The 18,372-nt window shown below is 57.3% G+C and overlaps 3 protein-coding genes across 50 annotated transcripts in view; 1 reads left to right on the top strand and 2 right to left on the bottom strand.

Annotated features, from left to right (window-relative positions):
- The window catches only part of TK2 (thymidine kinase 2), a 1,024,677-nt gene extending 1,021,004 nt beyond the window's left edge, over nucleotides 1–3,673 (top strand). For 25 of the 46 annotated variants that reach the window (XM_021093998.2, XM_021093997.2, XM_084960148.1 and 22 more), the window contains 2 exons: nucleotides 116–196; nucleotides 1,305–3,673. In XM_021093998.2, coding sequence (XP_020949657.1) covers nucleotides 116–196; nucleotides 1,305–1,403 — 180 coding nt within the window. In that variant the 3' untranslated portion in view covers nucleotides 1,404–3,673. Of the gene's footprint in view, nucleotides 1–115; nucleotides 197–601; nucleotides 669–1,304 lie in introns of all 46 variants that reach the window. The other 21 variants (XR_014805793.1, XR_014805790.1, XR_014805791.1 and 18 more) reach the window with 3 other exon arrangements.
- A 2-nt stretch (nucleotides 3,674–3,675) lies between these two features.
- Nucleotides 3,676–14,725, bottom strand: LOC110260929 (uncharacterized). 2 transcript variants are annotated; one of them, XR_014805758.1, is made up of 3 exons: nucleotides 10,641–14,725; nucleotides 5,034–9,845; nucleotides 3,676–4,463 (listed from the first exon to the last, which is right to left on the bottom strand). XR_014805758.1 is itself a non-coding variant. In XM_021093983.2 (2 exons), exons 1-2 carry the CDS (start codon nucleotides 11,148–11,150, stop codon nucleotides 8,733–8,735), a joined length of 1,623 nt encoding a protein of 540 aa, XP_020949642.1. In that variant the 5' UTR covers nucleotides 11,151–14,725; the 3' UTR covers nucleotides 3,676–8,732. The 2 variants fall into 2 exon arrangements, 1 of the variants encoding a protein (XP_020949642.1); XM_021093983.2 differs by having other exon boundaries at nucleotides 3,676–9,845.
- BEAN1 (brain expressed associated with NEDD4 1) overlaps nucleotides 14,718–18,372 on the bottom strand; it is a 39,897-nt gene continuing 36,242 nt past the window's right edge. For both annotated transcript variants that reach the window (XM_021093984.2, XM_084960167.1), the window contains exons 4-5: nucleotides 17,771–17,921; nucleotides 14,718–16,894 (exon numbers count right to left, since the gene is read on the bottom strand). In XM_021093984.2, the coding sequence (XP_020949643.1) occupies nucleotides 16,561–16,894; nucleotides 17,771–17,921 (485 nt within the window). In that variant the 3' untranslated portion in view covers nucleotides 14,718–16,560. The remainder of the gene's footprint in view (nucleotides 16,895–17,770; nucleotides 17,922–18,372) is intronic.

The raw sequence follows: 18,372 nt of genomic DNA, 5'->3' as shown, positions 1-18,372 counted from the left end.
TGTCGCAGGCTCCTTTGTCCAAGCCGCTGCCCCGTGGTCCACCTGCCTGCGAGCCTTGGGGAGAGGCCCGCTCCCCTCCCGACTCCCGACAGCCCGCACATCTTTTCCTCGGCAGGACTACCTGGCTGCTATTCACTGCCTGTACGAGGAGTGGCTCATCAAAGGGAGTCTTTTTCCCGTGGCTGCCCCTGTTCTGGTAAGGCCCCCTGACAGGGCGGGAGACTTTTCTAGAAGGAGAAATGACCCAGGGAATGTTAGCCACTCCGCAGTCGGGGGAAGGAAGGGCAGAGACCCTCAGAGCTGGACGATTTGAAAGCAGGAGTGGGAAGGGTGGAAGGGACTCCGTCTCCCGATCCTCGATCCCCATTCTGGATGGAGTCACGGAGTGAGCCGGACAGCCATGTCCCAGTGTCGTCACACCGGTGCCACAGTAGCATCTCACTTATCCAGCATCATCAGCGAAGGAGCATTTTGGTGGCCGGAGCCCCAGACCTGGGTTTTTTGGCTCTAACCGCTTGGGGTGGTGGTCTTTCTGGTGCGCCCGCCCCTTCTCCAGCGATGGAGGCCCAGAGCCTCATTGCACCCTTTCTCGGTGACCCAGGGCATCTGAAGGAACATCAATTGCTGTTCTGGTCTGTCACACAGTGATGCCTTTAGGAGGTGCTGAGGTGTGTAGGACGTGTGCCCAGACTGCTCATGCCTTTGAGTTCCCGTGTTTGCTTGGTGCCCTCCTCTTGCCTACTGACACCCACCGTTTCTAACCGTGCTCACGTGTCTGCCCCGTCAGATTTGCCCTGCTTCCCTGTCCCCACGTTTTCTGATTTGCTGCTGCCAAATTCCTTGAGGTGGGCGCATGGGTACTGCAGACTGTTGGGAATGTGTGGGCCGTGGGGGATCCGAGGGAGGCCTGGGCACACACCGTGTGTGGCCTTGGGGACATCTGTTTGAGCTGCCCAAACATTATACAGTGAGGTTGCTGGAAAGTGAGATATTACTGTACTGGGTTTTTAAAGAAAATTTATCTTTTTCCTTATTATGGAAAAGTGGATGATATAAAATGATAAGGAAGTCACTCATGAGCTTGCCGCAGGGACCACTGTCATGGACTCTTAAGTGAATGTGTAGTTGAGAATGTGGATTGACCTAGAACCGGGAGCTGTTTGGCCGGCCTTCCTTTTCCTCTGCCTGTGACCGTGGCCTTCCCTGCCTCCCCCGGCCTGCCTCCGCCTCTCTCGCTCCATCCGTCAAGGGAAGATGATGGTGAGGACAGGTGCAGCCCTGTGACCCGTGTGTTTAATTTCCAGGTGATTGAGGCGGACCACAACATGCAGAAAATGTTAGAACTCCTTGAACAAAACCGTCACCGAATACTAACTCCAGAGAATCGGAAGCTTGGTCCATAAGATGGGAAAGATCCTGCCAGAAAAATGCCTGCTGCTGCCAAGCTGGCTATGAGGAGCAATTTGGGAAAAACCCGCTCTCGGGAGGGCTTTCTGTCTGGCCACATTTGTCTTCCTAATGGTCTTCTTTCCTCGCCAGTGTCTTTATCCTGGGTTTCTGGCCTCCTGGGTAGATGGCATAATGGGACCCATGGGTTTGGCCTGCCCTTTGGAGCTCGTAGCCTTGCGTTTCCCGGACGCCTCTCCTGGTGGTTTCTCACCACTGGATCCCTCTAAGTAAGGGCAGAGCCCCCTGACTTAGGCTGGACCCATGGTCTCTAGTCCTTCAGACCCCCTGGGAGGGCGAGGTGGTCGGCTTACATCCCAGAGGAGGAAGTTGAAGCTCAGCGAGGCTAAGGAACTCCCTAGGGTCACTTAGCCAGTGACAGTGGAGTCAGCACCATTCAGACTTGGTGACTCCCAGATGACCTCTCGCCCCAGGCTGCCCCCTCCTGAGAGCCCTGCCTGCCCTGCCGGAGACCCTCACGCATGCGTGCGGAGGGCCAGCTGTGCATGGAGCTGGCATCGTCTCTCAATCTGAGCAGTTCCCAAGGACAGTTAGCATTTCTAGGCTTTCACAAAATTGTGCCGTGTTTGGCTGGAGCCTGGTGTTCAGCAGTTCTCTAGCGGGAGGCCAGGGTGGCACCTACCACCTTGTCATTGGGACTTCCTGATCCTTGGCTCCTGAATGGTGCTTGGTCTCCTTGGTGACAACATTCCTGCTTGAGCTGCTGCTGATTTCCTGTCGGCAGTGGCTTGTGGCCCCAGGCTGGTGTGTGCGGTGCTGCCCTGGGGCAGGAGGCCACCACCTGGCTTCTGAGGCTCTGACTCCACAGTGGCCTCGTGTGAGGAGCTTTGGCCTGGAATTCTTGGGAGTGTGTGGCCCAGGGCGGAGACACAAGTGGCCTTAAATCTTTTTTGAAATGTTCTTCTATCCACGGGGACCCCTTGGGCCGTAGAGCAGGAAACTTGCGTTAAGTTCAGAGACTGTCCTAGCTCCGCTCGGCTGTAGCAGCGCCTTGAAGGCACGGCTGTCTCCTGCGTCAGGTGGAAGCAAGGGAAGGGAAGAGCTGCTCTTTGGGGACAGTCTGGACCGGAAGTCGAGCTTGAAAGCAAAGGCTCTCGGAGCATTGGTGCTCCTGATGTTTGGAGGTGGGTGGAGGGAGCTTCCAGAGGACTGGATGCAGAAATGGGGATGGAATGATTGTGAACTTGGGGAAACAGGCCCGGGCTTCTCTGAGCAGCAGCTGGGGTATGTAAAGGCGGGACGGCCTCGACCCAGCCTCTGTGCACGAGACTGACGCCCAGTAGGGGACGGGCGGCCCTGGTAGGGTCCAGTTCCAGAGGCAGCGCTAGAGGGGCAGCACTCTGGCTTCCGGCCCTTCCTGGCTAGACCGACTCTCGGCCGTGTGCAGGGGAGGGCGGCAGCCCAGTGGGGACGTGTCTCGCGCCCAGGTGTCGGTGACAGACAGAAAGCTGGGCGAGGCCGTGCCTCTGTGGCCGGGCGTCTCCGTGTGCTGGGACCATCTTTGGGACTTCGCGAATGGGACAGTCCGATTTTCCCCACAGCTCAGTTTGGGCATCTGTTTGGGGGGAAGTGTGATTAAAAAGAAATCATGTGCTGTGGTAGCCAGTAAATCCCTCACCTGAGACCTGGTAATTTTGGTGTGTTTCCTATGCCTGTGATCTTGGCTGCCTGCAGCATCCTTACACCCATAGGATAATGTTTTGCTTTTTAAACACCAGGGATGTCTGGGTCTGGAAGAGCCCTCGGTCGTCCCCGCCCCCCGGCACTGTGGAGAGGGTGGTGTACGCAACTACAGTGGCTGGAGCTTGTCACCAAAATCTCCCAGCCCGGAGATGTCACATGAAATGGCTGGAGCCAGCCCACCGAGGGTTGCTCTTCCCGACGAGGCGGGCAGGGCTGGTGGTGGTGGGGGTCATGGAGCGGTTAGGAACACTGTCGAGAACCAGGGCAGGAAGGGCGCAGGTGGCACGTGGTAGGCATGGGCCAGTTCTGAGAGCAGAGGGAGGCACCCCCCAGGGACTCCCAGGAACAACCATGAGGAGCATGGCAGGGGCTGGCATCCCCGAGGAGCTGGACGGGGCAGGCCAGGGCAGTGGTGTCACCCCGTTCTTTCCCTGGGGTGGGGTTTCATTGGGTGTAAAGCCAGTCCAGAGCCCTCTCAGCTGCTCTGACTCTTGCTAATTAAAAAAAAAAATCTTGAACAGTATATTTTCTTTGTCAGCGTTTTTAGTGAAATAATTCCAAATTTACATTTGAGGCTTTCTATTTTACATGTAAAATACGTGATTAGGACCATTCAGAAACATCTCATGTGCCTGGTGACCTTAAAAAACCACACAAACAAAAGAAAACCAAGCTAGAAGTATATTCTTCTTTCCTGTAAAAATACAGCAGTGGGTGGTGCAGGGCTGGTGTGGTGGCTCGAGGCCTTAGGGTCCCGGGCCCTTTCTGTCCTGGGATTGGCTTCCTTCCTCCAGGGGCCTTACTGTCCAGTGTGGCACTGGAGCGCCTACTCTGGCTAATGTTGGCATCAGGGCCTACCCCCCCACCCGCTTCACACCTTGGTTCCAATGTGGATGGTGATGCTTGCAAAGCACCACTGAGATAAGCTGGAAAGTTCTAACTGGGCTTTGCTAGAACTGGGGGAAAGGCGAGAGGGAAGTTGTCGACCACAAGCTGGGTCACATCATCTGGCTCAGCTCACGTTAGGAAAGGGGAGAGGGAGGGGGACACGACCATGTTCCTGGGTGAGGCCCTCAGGTCGGGTTTTGCAGAGGGTACCGTTGGTGTGCTCGAGGCTGGCTGTGGGTTCTTTGGCTGTGGGGCTGGAAATGGCCAGAGGGCGTCCTTCGGCCCAGAGGCCTGGGGTGGGGCTTGGAGGCACCGAGCACTCTCATGTGTCCGCAGGGCTGTGCTGCCCGCGTCTTACTCCGTGCTGGTCCCACAGCCCAGCTCCCACCCGCCCTCCACCAGAGCTGAGTTGGGGACCAGAGGCACTGGGCACCGTGTTACCGTTACTAGATTGGAGTGGTGGAGCTGGGGCCTCGGCGCCCGTCCAAGGGAGGCTCTCAGGAGGCCGTGGCTGCCTGTGGCCCGGGAAGTGATGGCCGCTTGATTTCCCCTTCTTGCCTCCTTTCCTTTCCACCTGAGCCCCTCACCTCGACGAGAGGCGCCCCCCCCAGCTCGGGGCTCCATCAGTCAGAGACCCTTCCTGGGGATCCCGCAGACTCTCACTGTCAAACCTGGTGAAGGAGAGCTTGTACTTACTGCTCTGAGAGCAGGTGGACGATGTTTCCAGAACCCGTCCACCCTGGGCGCTATTGAATCCACATCGCCCTCATTTCCCTAGAGCCTGGGGCTGTTGGGGGGAGCTGACCGCAAATGCTCACGTATCTGCCGAGTGAGTAACACTCATCCCCTTGGCCTCCCCCCGCCCCAAGAGTCACAGTTATTAAAATAATTGACAGGCTCTTGGAAATGTCAGCCCTCCACTGTTTGAGAATCTATTAACGGTAACACTGTGCCCAGTGCCTCTGGTCTTTGGCGGCAGGTGACTCACCAGAGGCCCCAGGGCCACTGGCACGTGGCTTTCTTTTCCTGACAACCCTATCCCCGCGGCTCCCTTAAGGCTGGAGTGAATTCTCTGTCCCTCTAGTTGGCATAAGATGGTGAACTTGGCAAAAGCCGTTTGACAGAAGCTAGTTGAAACCCAGTCTTGTGGCGTCTGGATGGGCATTGGCTCTTACGGCTGCCTTGTTGAATTTCTGCTTTTCCTTCTTGAAGCCTGGGGTCCTTGGCACACAGGGGAGATAGTAATAGGTGTTCTGGGAAATGGGGGTTCTGTAGTCCAGAAAATTGGGGCAACACTATCTGGACACACTGTCTGAGATACACAGGTCTTTTAGCCTAGTTCAAGTCGAGAAGTCCTGCAGAAAAAACACCTGCTGAACTTTGTTGTAGTCGAGGATTCTCAAACTTGCTTGACAGTAGAACCCCTCATTTGGGGAAAATCCGTTAAAGATCCCTGGACGTGCTAGTGTTCCTTGAGACACATTGGGAAACCCTCTTTTAGGGGCCCTGCAGCTGCTGGTGACTCCCGGTGCTGTGCCCTTTGGGACTCTCTAGCTTATGGTTCGCTAACTTCAGAGCATCTGAATCCCCTGGAGGGCCTACCCCCAGTTTCTAATTCAGCAGCTCTGGGATGGGCCTGGGAATTTGTTTTCTAATAACTTGCCAATAAATGATGAGGCTGCTGGTCCAGGAACTACCCTTTGGGAACACCTCTCCTAGCCTGATGCTCTCCGGAATTGGACCTCCAGGAGTTCCAGGAAACCTCGGCACGTCATCGAACCTCTCAGGAGCATTGGTTGTCTTATCTGTCACATGGGAGCATTGCTCACGTAGGGCTCTGGGCATGACTGGCCTCGCTCATAGTTGCTTCTGTTTTCATATTCATCTGTCTTTTCTACATTTTATACTCATTCAATGGTTTCCCTAGATGGATCCTTGGACACGCTTGTGAACGAGGCAAGTCCCTCTCATGGAGCTTATATTCGAGTCGGGGAAATGGAAAATGAAATACACTTAAAGTGTCTTTGTGCAGAAAATTGAACTGAGCCGATGTGGCCAGGGAAGACCACCTCTCTGAGAAGGTGACATTTAAGGTGAGGTGTGAATAACAAGAGAATCTGGGGGGCTCAGGTGGGGTGAGGGCAGCGGCTGTGAGGCGGGGCGGGTGGATTTAGCTTGTTAAGATCCCAGAAGTTGGAGTTCCCGATCATGGCTTGAAGAAATGAATCTGACTAATATCCATGAGGATGCAGGTTTGATCCCTGGCCTCGCTCAGTGAGTTAAGTGAGGCATTGCTGTGAGCTGTGGTGTGGGTTGCAGACGCGGCTCGAATCTGGCATTGCTGTGGCTGTGGCGTAGGCTGGTGGCTACAGCTCTGATTGGACCCCTAGCCTGGGACCCTCCATAGACCATGGGTGCAGCCCTAAAAAGACAAAAAAATAAAACCCAAACAACAACAACAACAACAAAAAAAAACAGACGTCAAGGGTAGCTTGGCTGCAGTGGGCTGGCAAGGAAGGGTGCGTGAGATGTGGTCAGCGGGGTAGGAGGGACCAAGCCTACGGGGCTTTGTATGGCCTTGGGAGCCCCAGAAGGGAATTGAGCACATGAGAGTCATGTTGGGACAGTGTTCTTGTTTTAGTTCTTGTTTTCGTTCTTGTTTTCATTTTAGGGCCACTCCTACAGCATGTGGAAGTTCCCAGGCTAGGGGTCAAATCGACAGCTGCCGGCTTACACCACAGCCACAGCAACCTGGATCTGAGCCACATCTGCGGGCTATACCACAGTTTATGGTAACACCAGATCCTTAACCCACTGAACAGGGCCAGGGATTGAACCCACATTCTCATGGATGCCAGTTGGATCTTTTACTGCTGAGCCACAATGGGAACTCCAGGGACAGAGAGGTTTTAACTGGATCCTCTGGCAGCGGGGTGGAGCTGACTGCAGGAGGTGAGGGCAGAGACTGGGAGACAAGGGAGGGGGCTGGTGTCCTCCAGGGATCTGAGAAGCCATGGTAGCTCGGACAAGGGGTTCAGACCTTTGTGGGACAAGGAGGGATGTGGTCAGATTTGGTCCCTGTTGTGACTGACAGCTGTGGTTGGATGAGGGATGTGCAAGAGCGAAATCAAGAATGATATCTACCTGAGGCTTCAGCTTTGGAGTAGATGGGCAACACCGGGGGGCAGGAACATTGGAGGAGAGCAAAAGTTCTATTGTGGGTTGGGGCCCAGCGTGCTTATTATGTTAATAATCAGATAATTATGAGTAAAGAATAGTCACGGGCTGCAGGTCAGATCCAGGACTAGATGCCCTGAGGAGAAGCCCTGGTTGCCATGGTTCCCGGGTCTTCATCCCTTCTAAGGTTCCTGACGCCCTCTGCCTCACCCCCCACCAGCCCGACATTGACAGCTCACCAGCTTGAGTGACAACTGCTGGGTGCTGTGCTGGGTAATTTTCATGAGAGGGTGGGTGGAAGGATGGATGGATGGATGGATGATGGATGGGAGGATGGATGGAATAGATGGATGATGGATGGGTGGGTGGGTAGATGGATGGGTGGGTGGGTAGATGGATAGGCAAGTGGGTGGAGGGGTGGTTGGGTGACCAGTACACCCCTTTCTCCCCAGTGCAGACTGCTTCCTGATTTGTCTCAAAAAGCCTGTGTGGGGGCTGGCCCTCTGTCTGCCTGGGAGGGAAGTGGGGCTGGTGCCCCTTAAATCCTTCCCACGTGTGGTCCCCTTTAATCTTTAGGGACTGAAAATGGCGGAGTCATATGCTCAGCTCTGGGGAGAGCAAGGCAGGCACCATTTATTAAGCACCTTCTGTATACTCCAAAGGGGCCTTTACTGATGTAACTTTTATTGCTCACCACTGGCCTGGGAGGCAGGGGCCATCCTCCCCACTTCAAAGATGCGAAGCTGAGGGGCTGGCCCTGTTACCCCAAGAGAGAGGGTTTTGGCTGGAGGACAAGGACGGTCTATCTTGGGGCCCCCATGAGGAAAGTGTGTGTGTGCGCGCGTGCGCGTGCACAAGTGTGCATGCATGTGTGCATATGGGGGCAGGAGAGGCTGTGGAGGGGGGCCCCGCTCCAGGCAGCCCAGAGGGTGGAGCCCCAACCCTGGGTATAGAGCAGGCCTGTGAGCTAACCCTGGGCTCTAGCTGGGCCTTGTTCTCTGTTAATCAGAAGTTAGCAGAGAGCAAAGGGAGGCCGACAGGGGACCCTAAATGGATTAAGGATGTATTACCTGGCTGGTGGTCTACACAGCTCTCTCTCAATCTGCCCTGTGACAGATGCCTTAAGGATGCCAAGGGAAACTGCTATTCAGAGATGCAGGATGGCTTGTTCAAGGTCACACACTGAGCTGGGAGGTGAAGGGGACAGGAAGCCCCGCTAAGGTTGTTGCTGTGCACACCTCACCTCACTAACTATTCCCAGCCTCTTGTGAAGTAGATCTGACACCACGTCCACTTTACAGAAGGAAACGGGGCTTAGGTGGCGTGAGAAGCCCAAAGTCACACAGTCTGTAGGTGACAGGTCTGGGACCTGAGACCAGGTGGGATCTGCAGCCTGGTCCCGTGCCTGACAAGCTGTGGCCTTGGCTGCTGTCTCCCCTGCTGTAGTCCTGGATCTGCCACCTTTCCAAGGGGTTACCTCTCCAAAGGGTCACCTTTCTGGCGGGAAAGCAGTCGGCTTAGTCCAGGTGTCTGCTGTGGCTCGTGCAGTATCCTCGCGTGGGAACTGGCCCCTCCAGGGGGACATAGTGAGTACTGGGGGGCTCTCGTACATGGGAGGAGGCCTCGGGAGCCCTCCAGAGCTGAGTGACCCTGTCTGGGCTGCCACCTTCACTGGCTGCCTCTCGCCCCACGAGAGGCTGTGGTTGTTTGTTCTCATCAACCCCAGGGCCCCGGGGTCCCCAGAGCCGGTCTGCTGGACTTGGGGGTGTGAGGAGGTGGGCGAGGAGCTCACAGAGCTGGTCCATCTCAGGAGGAGCGTGTGGAAGGGCATCGTACGTGCCAGGGGCGGCTGGCTCCGTCTGTGCTTCTGGCTTTGGGGCCAAGGAATGCTCAGACCACTGGGGGCCTGGCCTCAGGCAGAGCTGCCCGCGAATGGTGACCCCTTCGCTCTCAGGAGCTGCGCTGGGGACCAGGAACTGCTTGCCACTGCTACATGAAGTGGTGGCTGCCTCCCCTAAAGGAGGGCCGGGTGCCTGGGCTGGGCCCTGGAGTTGCTGTTCCTTCAGGCTGCTCGGGGACCAGTCCCCGGGGAACAGGGGCGTCTGGTGCAGGATGAGGTCGCTATAGCAGGTCAGAAACTCCTCGCTGTCCGAGCGTGTGCTGGCACGGCGCCAGGGGCCCAAAGGGACCAGGGGGCCGGGGAGGGGACTGTGGGGGGCTACTGGGACCTCAGGCGGGCTCCAGGCCATGGGCAGGGCGCCCTGACCTTGAGCGCCTTCCGCCCGGGTCCTGTCCGTCCCCATCCCTGCGGGGGCGCTCAGGCTTGGCCGGGCCTCCCGGAGGCTGGTGCGGGTCTTCGCCGGCCCTCTCCCCGGGCTGGGCCTGCGATGGCGCCCAGCCACTTTCTCGCTGAGGACGGGTCCGCCCAAGGTTCCGAGAACAGCCTCACACGCGACTCTGGTCAGGAAGATCTCAAACACCATCTGCTTGGTGTCCTCCTCGCTGGCGGCCTGGACCAGTGAAAACTCGGCCTTGGAGGTGGCCCTGTAGCCCAGCCTGCCCAGGGCCGCGTGCAGAGTGTGTTCGGAGAGCACGGGCCGCACCCAGTAGGCAAAATTCCCCGTGTATGTCTGGAACAGACGGGTGATGGTTAGGGTGGACGGTCCCTGCAGTGTGGCTGCCAGGGGCCGGGCAGGACCAACGGCTGGTCCCACGGCCCCTGGAGGCTCCTGAGAAGCAGCTAGGACAGGGCATCAGCCCACATGGAAACCTGGCCCACGGGCCAGCCACCCCGTCCCATTTTACAGAAGGGCACATGAAGGCCCAGCGGCAGGACCTGTGTCTCAAGAGACGCAGCAAGAGAAGGACCGAGCGGGCCAGTGTCCTGGTTCCCCACCTAGCAGCACTGGCCTGGAGCGAGAAGACATGGAGCCTTTCCAGTGGCCCTCCCCAGCCAAAGTCTTTCCCTTGCTGCTGCTTTTTTTTTTTTTTTTTTTAAGATTTTTGTTTTTTCCATTATAGTTGATTTACAGTGTCTGTCAATTTCTATTGTACAGCACTTGACCCAGTCACACATGTATATATTCTTTTTCTCACATTATGCTCCGTCATGTTCCATCCCAAGTGACCAGTTGTAGTTCCCTGTGCTACACAGCAGGAACTTCCCTTGCTTCTTACGAGCTCCTTGTACCGACTCCTTAGCGAGGTGGTACAGCCTAGCGGTCAGGGGCTGCACTGCCTGAGTTTGGGTCCTGTCTGGGCTGCTTCTTAGACCATAGACAAGCTGTAGTAACCTCTTCAGCCCTCAGTTTCTCCAACTGTAAAAAGGGGCTGAAGTCAGTGGGCATGATAGACCCACCGTCCCCCCCAAAAGCAGAGCCCTGGCCCCTCCCAAGACCCCCTCGCTCGGGGCTGGCGCTGCCTACCTTCAGGGACCTGATTTCCTTCCTCCCGGGAGACAGAAGTAGGTTGACAGAGATCAGCTCCAGGAATTCCAGTGCGCGCACCAGTTTGTGGCAGATGTGCTGGGCAGAGCTGGGAGCCCCCTGCGAGTGAGGGGGCTCCAGGTCAGGGGCCACATCCTCCGGCAGACAGAGCTGGGGCGGGGCCCGCATGCCCAGGAGCTGCTGGGCCCTGCGGATGAGGGCTGCTTGCCTGCAGACCCTGAGCTGGCCCTCCTCTGCCCTGTCCGTGTAGTAGCCGATGAGGTCATCCAGGAGGGGTTCAGGAGCACCCCTGTCTGGGCCTGGGAGTCGGGACCCACTCATGGTGGCGCTGAGGGGCTGGATGAGAGTCCTCTGGGCTGCCCAGGCCAGCCCGCCTCTGTCCCATCCCCCAGCTGAGTCAGGAAGCCGAGGAGGAAGTGGTGCGAGCAAAAGAGAAAGCTGTGCAGGGTGGCTGCTTGTTACTCTGGAAGTGGCTGGGGTTCTGCTCATCTCCTCCCAGTGCAGCAGAGTCAAGGTCAGGCCGGATCCTCGCCTCGCCTCCAGAGCAAATGGGGAAGTGCACTGGTGCCTGCATCCTCCACACGCCACATGGGTGCTGCTGGACGTTTGGCATTGTCACAGCCTGGGGCCAGAGAGAGCCAGAGAGGCCCTTGTCCATCGCAAGTGCCCCTTCCTCCTATTTATGAATGAGGAGACCAAGGCAGCGAGAGCAAGAGCTGGGATGGGAGCCCAAGGACAGGAGTTTCTTATTGCTGCTTGTAATGAATTACTGTAAATTTAATGGCTTAAAATAACACAACTTAATTATAATTCTAGAGGTGAGAAGCCCCATGTCATGGTTGGGCCGGTTCCTTTTGGAGCTTCTAGGGAAGAAGCCATTTCCTCGCCTTTTGTACCTGCTGGAGCCCCCGCAGTCCTTGGCTTGTGGCCCCTTCCTCCATGTTCAGAGCCAGCTCTGTAGCATTGCGCAATCTCTCTCCTGTCTCTGCTTCAGTTTCTTTTCTCCTCCTTTGACCCTGTGGCCTCCCTCTCATAGGACCTCTGTGCTTCTCCTGGGCCCACCTGGACAGCTCAGGCTAATGACCTCATCTCAAGGGCCTTCTTAACCTAATCACACCTTCAAAGTCCCTTTGCCAAGGAAGGTGACATACTCACAGGTTCTGGGATTAGGGCCTGGCCGTCTTTGTGGGGCTGTTTTCAGCAGACTACACCAAGTCTGTCTGATAGCCAAGGCTCTGCTTTTCCTTAATACCGAAGACTTGCAGGAGCACCCAACAGGAGTGGCAGGTTTGGGGATGGGTTCCAGGCCGTTGAGTCATCTTGAAGGGTGGTCACTAGACCATGGGGTAGGGCAGGGGATCTGAAACCAAAGGGTTTAAATGATCTCTCTCTGGCCTCATTTGCTCCCTGAGGAGGGGTGTGGAATTGTTAACATTTCACAAAGTGGTACACACAATTCAACAATATATGATTCTTCTCTTGCTTTTAGTTGCTTTTTTTTTTTTTTTTTTTTGGTCTGTTTTTCGGGCCACACCTGCGGCATATGCATGTTCCCAGGCTAGGGATCCATTCGCAGCTGTAGCTGCCGGCCTACACCACAGCCACAGCAACATGGGATCTGAGCTGCGTCTGCGACCTACACCACAGCTCACCAATGCCGGATCCTTAACCCACTGAGTGAGGCCAGGGATTGAACCCGTGTCCTCATGGATGCTAGTTGGTTTCGTTAACCACTAAGCCATTACGGGAACTCCTCTTTTGGTTACTTGTTGACTTAACCGCTTCACTCCTTCTGGACACCCTAGTCCTCAGCTGCTGGGAAGCCCATCGTGACTGCGAACTGCCTTCCGTCCCTGTCTCTCCAGGGTTGCCCAGGATCATGGGGGAACGCTGGCAGGGTGCCTGGATCCATTCCCTTCTGTGGCGTCTTGTGCACCGGTCAGCCCGGCTGCTCCAGGGCCTGCCTCCTCCACTTGGGGCCACTGCAGTCTCTTGAACTATCTCGTTAGTCACACTTCCTGGGCCCTCAGGGAGTGGCTGGCTTGGTGAGAGCCTGCTTTCTCTGCCTGCCAGAGTGACTTGCTTTGGGGATAAGGCAGGGGCAGAAGGAGGATAGAGGATGCTGGAGATTTGCAGGGGCTGCTTTGGCTTAGGGTGGGCTGATGGGGGATGTTCTGAGGCCCAGAGAAGGGAAGGGTCTGGCCCAAGGTCACAGGGGCCCCCAGGACTGGAACCGGGCTTTGTAGCCACCTTCCCTCCTCCTCTCGGGTGATTCCTGCTGCTCACATGTGGCGGATGCCATGGGCGCTCTGTCCACAGGCCTTGGAACGTGCCCGGCCCGTGGCAGTGGCCTCATCAGCCAGCAGCTGCAGCGCCCCTGTCTGAAGACTTTATTTGGCTAGAAGAGCCCACTTGGTGCACAAAGGGCAGGGATTAACATTCTCTGGGGAACAGCCTCAATGACCTTTGAGTGTGAGAGCCGCTGTGTGAGTGATCCATCTCCCTCAGGCGGTTAACAGAGGTGTGCTCTGCTCGTTCTCGTGGAGTTGCCCGTGGCGGCAACCTGTTTGATGACATGCTGCACACGCTTCCTCCCTTCCTGGTTTCACTGCCCCCTCCCTGGTAGTGCTCCTGGGGTCTCCTCCCCCATTAACCCCTTGTACCCACATCCTATCCCAGGGTCTGGTCCTGCCCCCCACCTCCTGCCCCGCTCCCATTGTCCTGGGAATTTGCCTTCAGGTCCTGTCTCCTTGGGGCCTTCATGGCCTTGCTGTCCAGCGAGCCCCCCCTTGGTCCAGCCCCTCCAGCCCCTGGTGGAGAGAGGTGGCCAGTCTCCATGTGGGAGTGTGCACAGGTCTCTGTGTAGCAATGTGCACAAAGACTGTGGATGTGGCTTTATAGGTGGACAGGCCATTGCATGTCGCAGTGGACACAAGGCATGTTGGAGATGGAAGAGGCAGTAAATACCGAGCCCAACAGTCCCCCTGGGCCAGTGGGATCCTAAGTGTGGTGTTGGAACTGGATGTCGGGGTGCGGTGGTTCAGGTTGGGGTCAGCAGGTGGCTGGGCACTATCGCCATGAAGGCTGCTCCATCCATTCCCAGGAGCAGGGGCCTTGCAGCATGGGGGTGGCACCTGAGCCAGGCACAGTGGTGCTTAGAAGAACAGAGGAGTGACTGTTTTGCATACAGCGACGGGGGCTTGGCTATCTGGCTGTGCCCAAGGAGAGATGATGGAGGGCAGAAGTCACTCCCAGAAATGGAACGCCTGAATGCTTTCAACCTATGGAGCATCCAAGGGAGACAGAGAGGCCCAGGACCTAAAAAGGTTCTGTCTACAGCTGTGAGTGTCAGTGTCTGAAAGTGGGAGAAGGGAGTCTGCTCATCCGTGGGGTTCATTTGCTCTGAACAGTGGTGGCAGGCAGCCAGCAGGTGGCAGTGTGGGCCTGGCGTGGAGATGCTTGGGCGCAGCACTGTTGGGACCTGGGAGTGGGCTGTACCTTCCTTAGGCTTGCATCCCGCTGTCAGGGCACTCGGGAGTTTAGGACTGCGCTAGTGGGCTCTACTTGAGTTCCTGTGGGAGGGAACAGTGGCAGAGGGAGGGAACCAGCCTCTGTTGGCCAAGGGATCAACGACCAAAGCCAAGGTCTTATGGCAAGCACAGACAGGAAGAGAATTTCTGCAGAAGGGGAGAAAACAACTTCTTTCATCCTGATTACATCCCCTGTCCCCTGCTTCCTGGTAGTCAAAGCCATCTGGGTGCGGAGAGCCAACTGCTGTCCAAGTGAGATGTGCAATCCTTGGTGTTGCTGGAGTCGAGTCCAGAGGTTTAGGGCCAAATCTGGGAGAAAAGATGCTGAGTTTCAGAGAGGTTAAAAGATTAACTCGGGTGAGTCAGGGACAACCCCAATAGCCTCTTCAATAGGAAGATGACAAGGCCTCAATGGCTGTGCTAATTTGGGGAGAAGGAACATATTTTCAGCTTGCTGCTGTTTACTGTTTCAAGTTTCAGATGGTGCCAGCCCCTCCCCACCATCCTTGATCCATACCTCTTGCAACGTTTTTTATTGATATTTTTATTTTGAACACAGAAAAGATACATTGTTGCTTATTTAGCGCTTAATCCAGGAACAAGAAAAGCTGTTCAGCTCTATCCCTCAAACACTGATGAGCATGTGGGGATTTTTATCTTTTTCCCCGGGGCAGTCTCTAGGGTTGCAGAAGCAGGAGGCGTTTCTGAAAAGACCCTCATCCCTGGAGTGCGTTGTAAAGGCTATACAGTACAACAGACAGATATTTTTTGCCTAGAAAACAGTATACCACAAAGGTGGACAGAACTGCTTGTAAACAAGGTTCCTCCCCCGGGGTGGACTCAGGGGCTCCAGATGCTACAGAACCTCTGGATGGATTCCTTTCAGTTCTGCACCAGAAGAAATTCTATTTCTACAGAAAATAAAATTCACGATTGCCTTCCTTGCCACCCTTCTTCTTAAGAAAGGGATTACTAAATTGTCTTAGCCCTTTGTTGGAGGAATTGGAATGTGGGGGAGGGGATGGCTGGGGTGCTGTTGCAGGGCGAGGGGTGGGGAGGGAGGCGGGGTGGGTTTGAGAACTCTCTGCCGCTGGTGATGCTGGCGGGGATGCTTGCCACAGATGCTCGCTCGGCTGCCAACCTCTGGCAGGCTAGGTGTTTAGGAGTTGGCTCTGCTACCTGCGTGGTCTCTGATGGAAATTGCTGGGATTCAGGGCCCGAGATCTGAGCCTTTCTAAAAACCCAGCCCTCGTATTCCCTTCTGTGGTACCCCAGCAGCAAGGCCGAGGTGCACTGGTCCTCTCGCAGTGGCACGCTGGGGCCCACGTCCCCTATATCTTGTCTCCACAAACACCACGGACAGCAGGGCCAGAGCATGTTGGCTCACCATTCCCAACTATGAGCCACTCCCCAGGAGGACAGCACTGGCTTCAGGGGTAGGGCTTCAGCCCCCTCAAGCTTAGGCCATAATGGTTAGCTGAGCATGTACTTAGCAAGGGGCCACTGCTCTGCCTTGGAGCCAGACCCAGGCAGCCCTCCCTCTTCTTTGAAAACCCTTGGTCCTGGGCAGCGGCTAGACGGACTCGGGCACAGCTATAACCCACCACCACCGCTGCATGCCTGCCAAGGGCCCTGTCCATCACCTGTGCCTGGGGTGAGGGCTTCTGAGTTAACGCCGCTAGCACCACCAGACTGAGGGCATGGGGCTAGGGGTGGGCAGGGAGGGCTGCAAGGATCTCCAGGTTGTGCCTGAGCCCACAGACCCCTGTCCCTCACCCTGTAAGTGGCAGGGTGGTGATGTAGCTCTTCTGCCCTGGAATTGAGAGAGAGGGACAGCGCGTTGCTGAACCTCACTGAGACCCGTCCCGCCAACCAGGAGGTCCAGCTGCCCTGGGCTGGGGTCGAGCCTGGCAGCTGACCTGGATGGTCGAGCAGTCACTGGAGGCAGAATCCGAGTTTGGGCACAGCCTGCCAGGTGGGGGCAGGGCAGACAGGTGGGGGGGGGGAGGCGGCGCCGAGTGAGCCCTGGTCCCTCCTCCACCTCTCTGCTCCCAGCTTCGTCTGCGGGCTGGGGAGGAGGCTGGAGGTGGGAGAGCGTCATCGGTAATGAAACCTTCGCCGATGGGATCGTGTAGGTGAGGGGGGCCGTGTGTGCGCACGTGTCTGCACACGTGTGGGGCACGTCTGGATGTGTGTGTGCCCACAGTGTGTCAGTGTGTGTGTCCAAGTTGTGTATATATGGGTGCGTGTGGGGGTGCCATGTGTGTTTGTCTGTGTGTGCGTGCATGTGTGCGCATGTGTGTGCCCCTGTGTGCCTGAAAGATGTGGCTCAGCCCCGAGGGGCCAGCAGGACCTGACCACTGGGTCCCTCACAGGATCCTCTCTGGGCCCGAGGCCGGGGCCCGGGTTGGCGCAGGGGAGCCATGGGAGCCTCTTGGGCCGGGTTCTGGCCCCGGCAGAGGCAGCAGGCCCGATGGGGGGCTGGGTCCACACACGGCCTCGTAAGGGGGCAGGGTGTCCATGGAGACGGTGCGGAGGCCGCTCGGGCCCTGCGGCCTCTGCTGGTGTCGGCCGGGGCTGCGGCCACTGCCTGCGTCCAGGGCGCCGTCCAGCGCGGGGCAGGAGTCGGTCAGCGAGTAGGGGGGCGGGGCGTCCGTGGGGATGTACAGCTGCGTGGCCCCCGGCCCCACACACTCCTCGTAACTGCAAGAGAAGAGGCTCCCTCAGGGCTCTGTGCCGGGGCCTGAGCAGTGGGTGTGGGGTCTCCCCTGGGCTGGGGGCCTAGCTGCAGTGACAGGTTGCTCTGGAGCCGTCCGGGCCAGGTCTTTGTCACATTGACTCTGATGAAACCCCTCTGCTCCCTGGAGGGGGAGACCCCAGAACCACGAGACCCAGGTTCCAGCCCAGTGTTCCACGTGAGCCTGAGTGGGCGACTCACTGACCTCTGGGTCTCAGGTGGCTCAGAACAACAGTAGCCGCTGCTGGAGCGTCCCCGGGCTGGGCACTCAGGGTGGGCGGTGCCGGTGGGCACAGCCTCTGGCTTCTAGACACTCCTCCGCCTCAAGTCACCCCCAAGAGGTCCTTCCAGGGTTAGGAAGGAGTCCCAGGGGCCTTCTGAACCCGTAGCTGGAGGGCAAAAAAGCACCCACCCTCCGGCAAGTTTACCCCTCCCCCAGCCCTTGGGGACAGAGGGGTAAAGGGTGAAGAGTGATGGGGAGGACAGGGCCGTTTGTAGGGCCTGAGGGTCCCCTGAGCCTGACTGGTGGTGGTGATGATGTGCCTGAGTGTGGCTTGCAGGATGCGACTCAGAGGCTCCCCAGGCAAGAATCCCCCAATGGGACAGGGCCACCTGATGGGCACAGTGCGATTTGGACACAAAGATGCCTGTTCCAGTGGATGTGACTGGGGTTTTGGAGGCACATACTGAGGGGCTGCTTGGTCTGGAGGGTGAGCCACGCCCACTGAGCAGAGGCTTATCCATATTCTCCCATCTGGGGTGTAGGGGCTTCCCAGGGGGTCTGGGGAGCCCCGCCCAGAGCCCTGCCCTCTCAGGCCCCCTCCCCCACTCGGCCTCCTTACCCTGGTGGGGAATCTGGGTACAGCTCTCGGAGCACCGTGGCATCCACGTCCCCATCAGAGCTGAGGTCCAAGGGTGGAGGCCAGTCCTCGGCAGGGCTGCAGGCGTAGCGCAGTCTGTGGCTTGAGCGGCTGTACACGTGTCCGTCAGACACTGCAGGGAACAGACATTCAGCCTGGGCTTTGGCCTGGCACCAGGGAGGGACCTCACGGGTCTGAGGCCCCTGAGAGTATCTTCTCTCCAGCTCGCTGTCCCGCCCCTCCCCAAGCCCAGCTGCCTTTGCTCCTTCAGGGACAGCCCCAGACACGGGCAAGGCTGGGCCAGGCATGGGGTTGTGGAGAAGCTGCAGAGCTGGCCCCGCGCAGGGCAGTGAGCAGCCTGTCCTGGGAACAGCCTGGGCGCGGGCAGTGGCTCAGGAGCTTTGACAGAGGTAGTGCTGGGGCTGTGGGAGTTGAGACAGGCCTGACCCAGCCGGGAGTTCAGGGAGGGCTTCCTGGAAGAAGGGCTCCCAGAGCTGAGTCTAGTCTAGGAATTCACCAGGCGGAGAGGGGCAGGCCTGGCGGAAGGAAGAGAACAGCTCGGGCCACGGGATGAGTTGAGAAGA

The sequence above is a fragment of the Sus scrofa genome, chromosome 6, assembly GCF_054392235.1.
Source record: "Sus scrofa isolate SSC_HxYL_T2T_F1_AM1 chromosome 6, Sscrofa_HxYL_maternal_Yorkshire_Landrace_v2.0, whole genome shotgun sequence".
Classification (NCBI taxonomy): Eukaryota; Metazoa; Chordata; class Mammalia; order Artiodactyla; family Suidae; genus Sus; species Sus scrofa.
The sequence above is the reverse complement of the archived record's forward strand: the minus strand, read 5'-3'. Positions and strand labels throughout refer to the sequence as shown.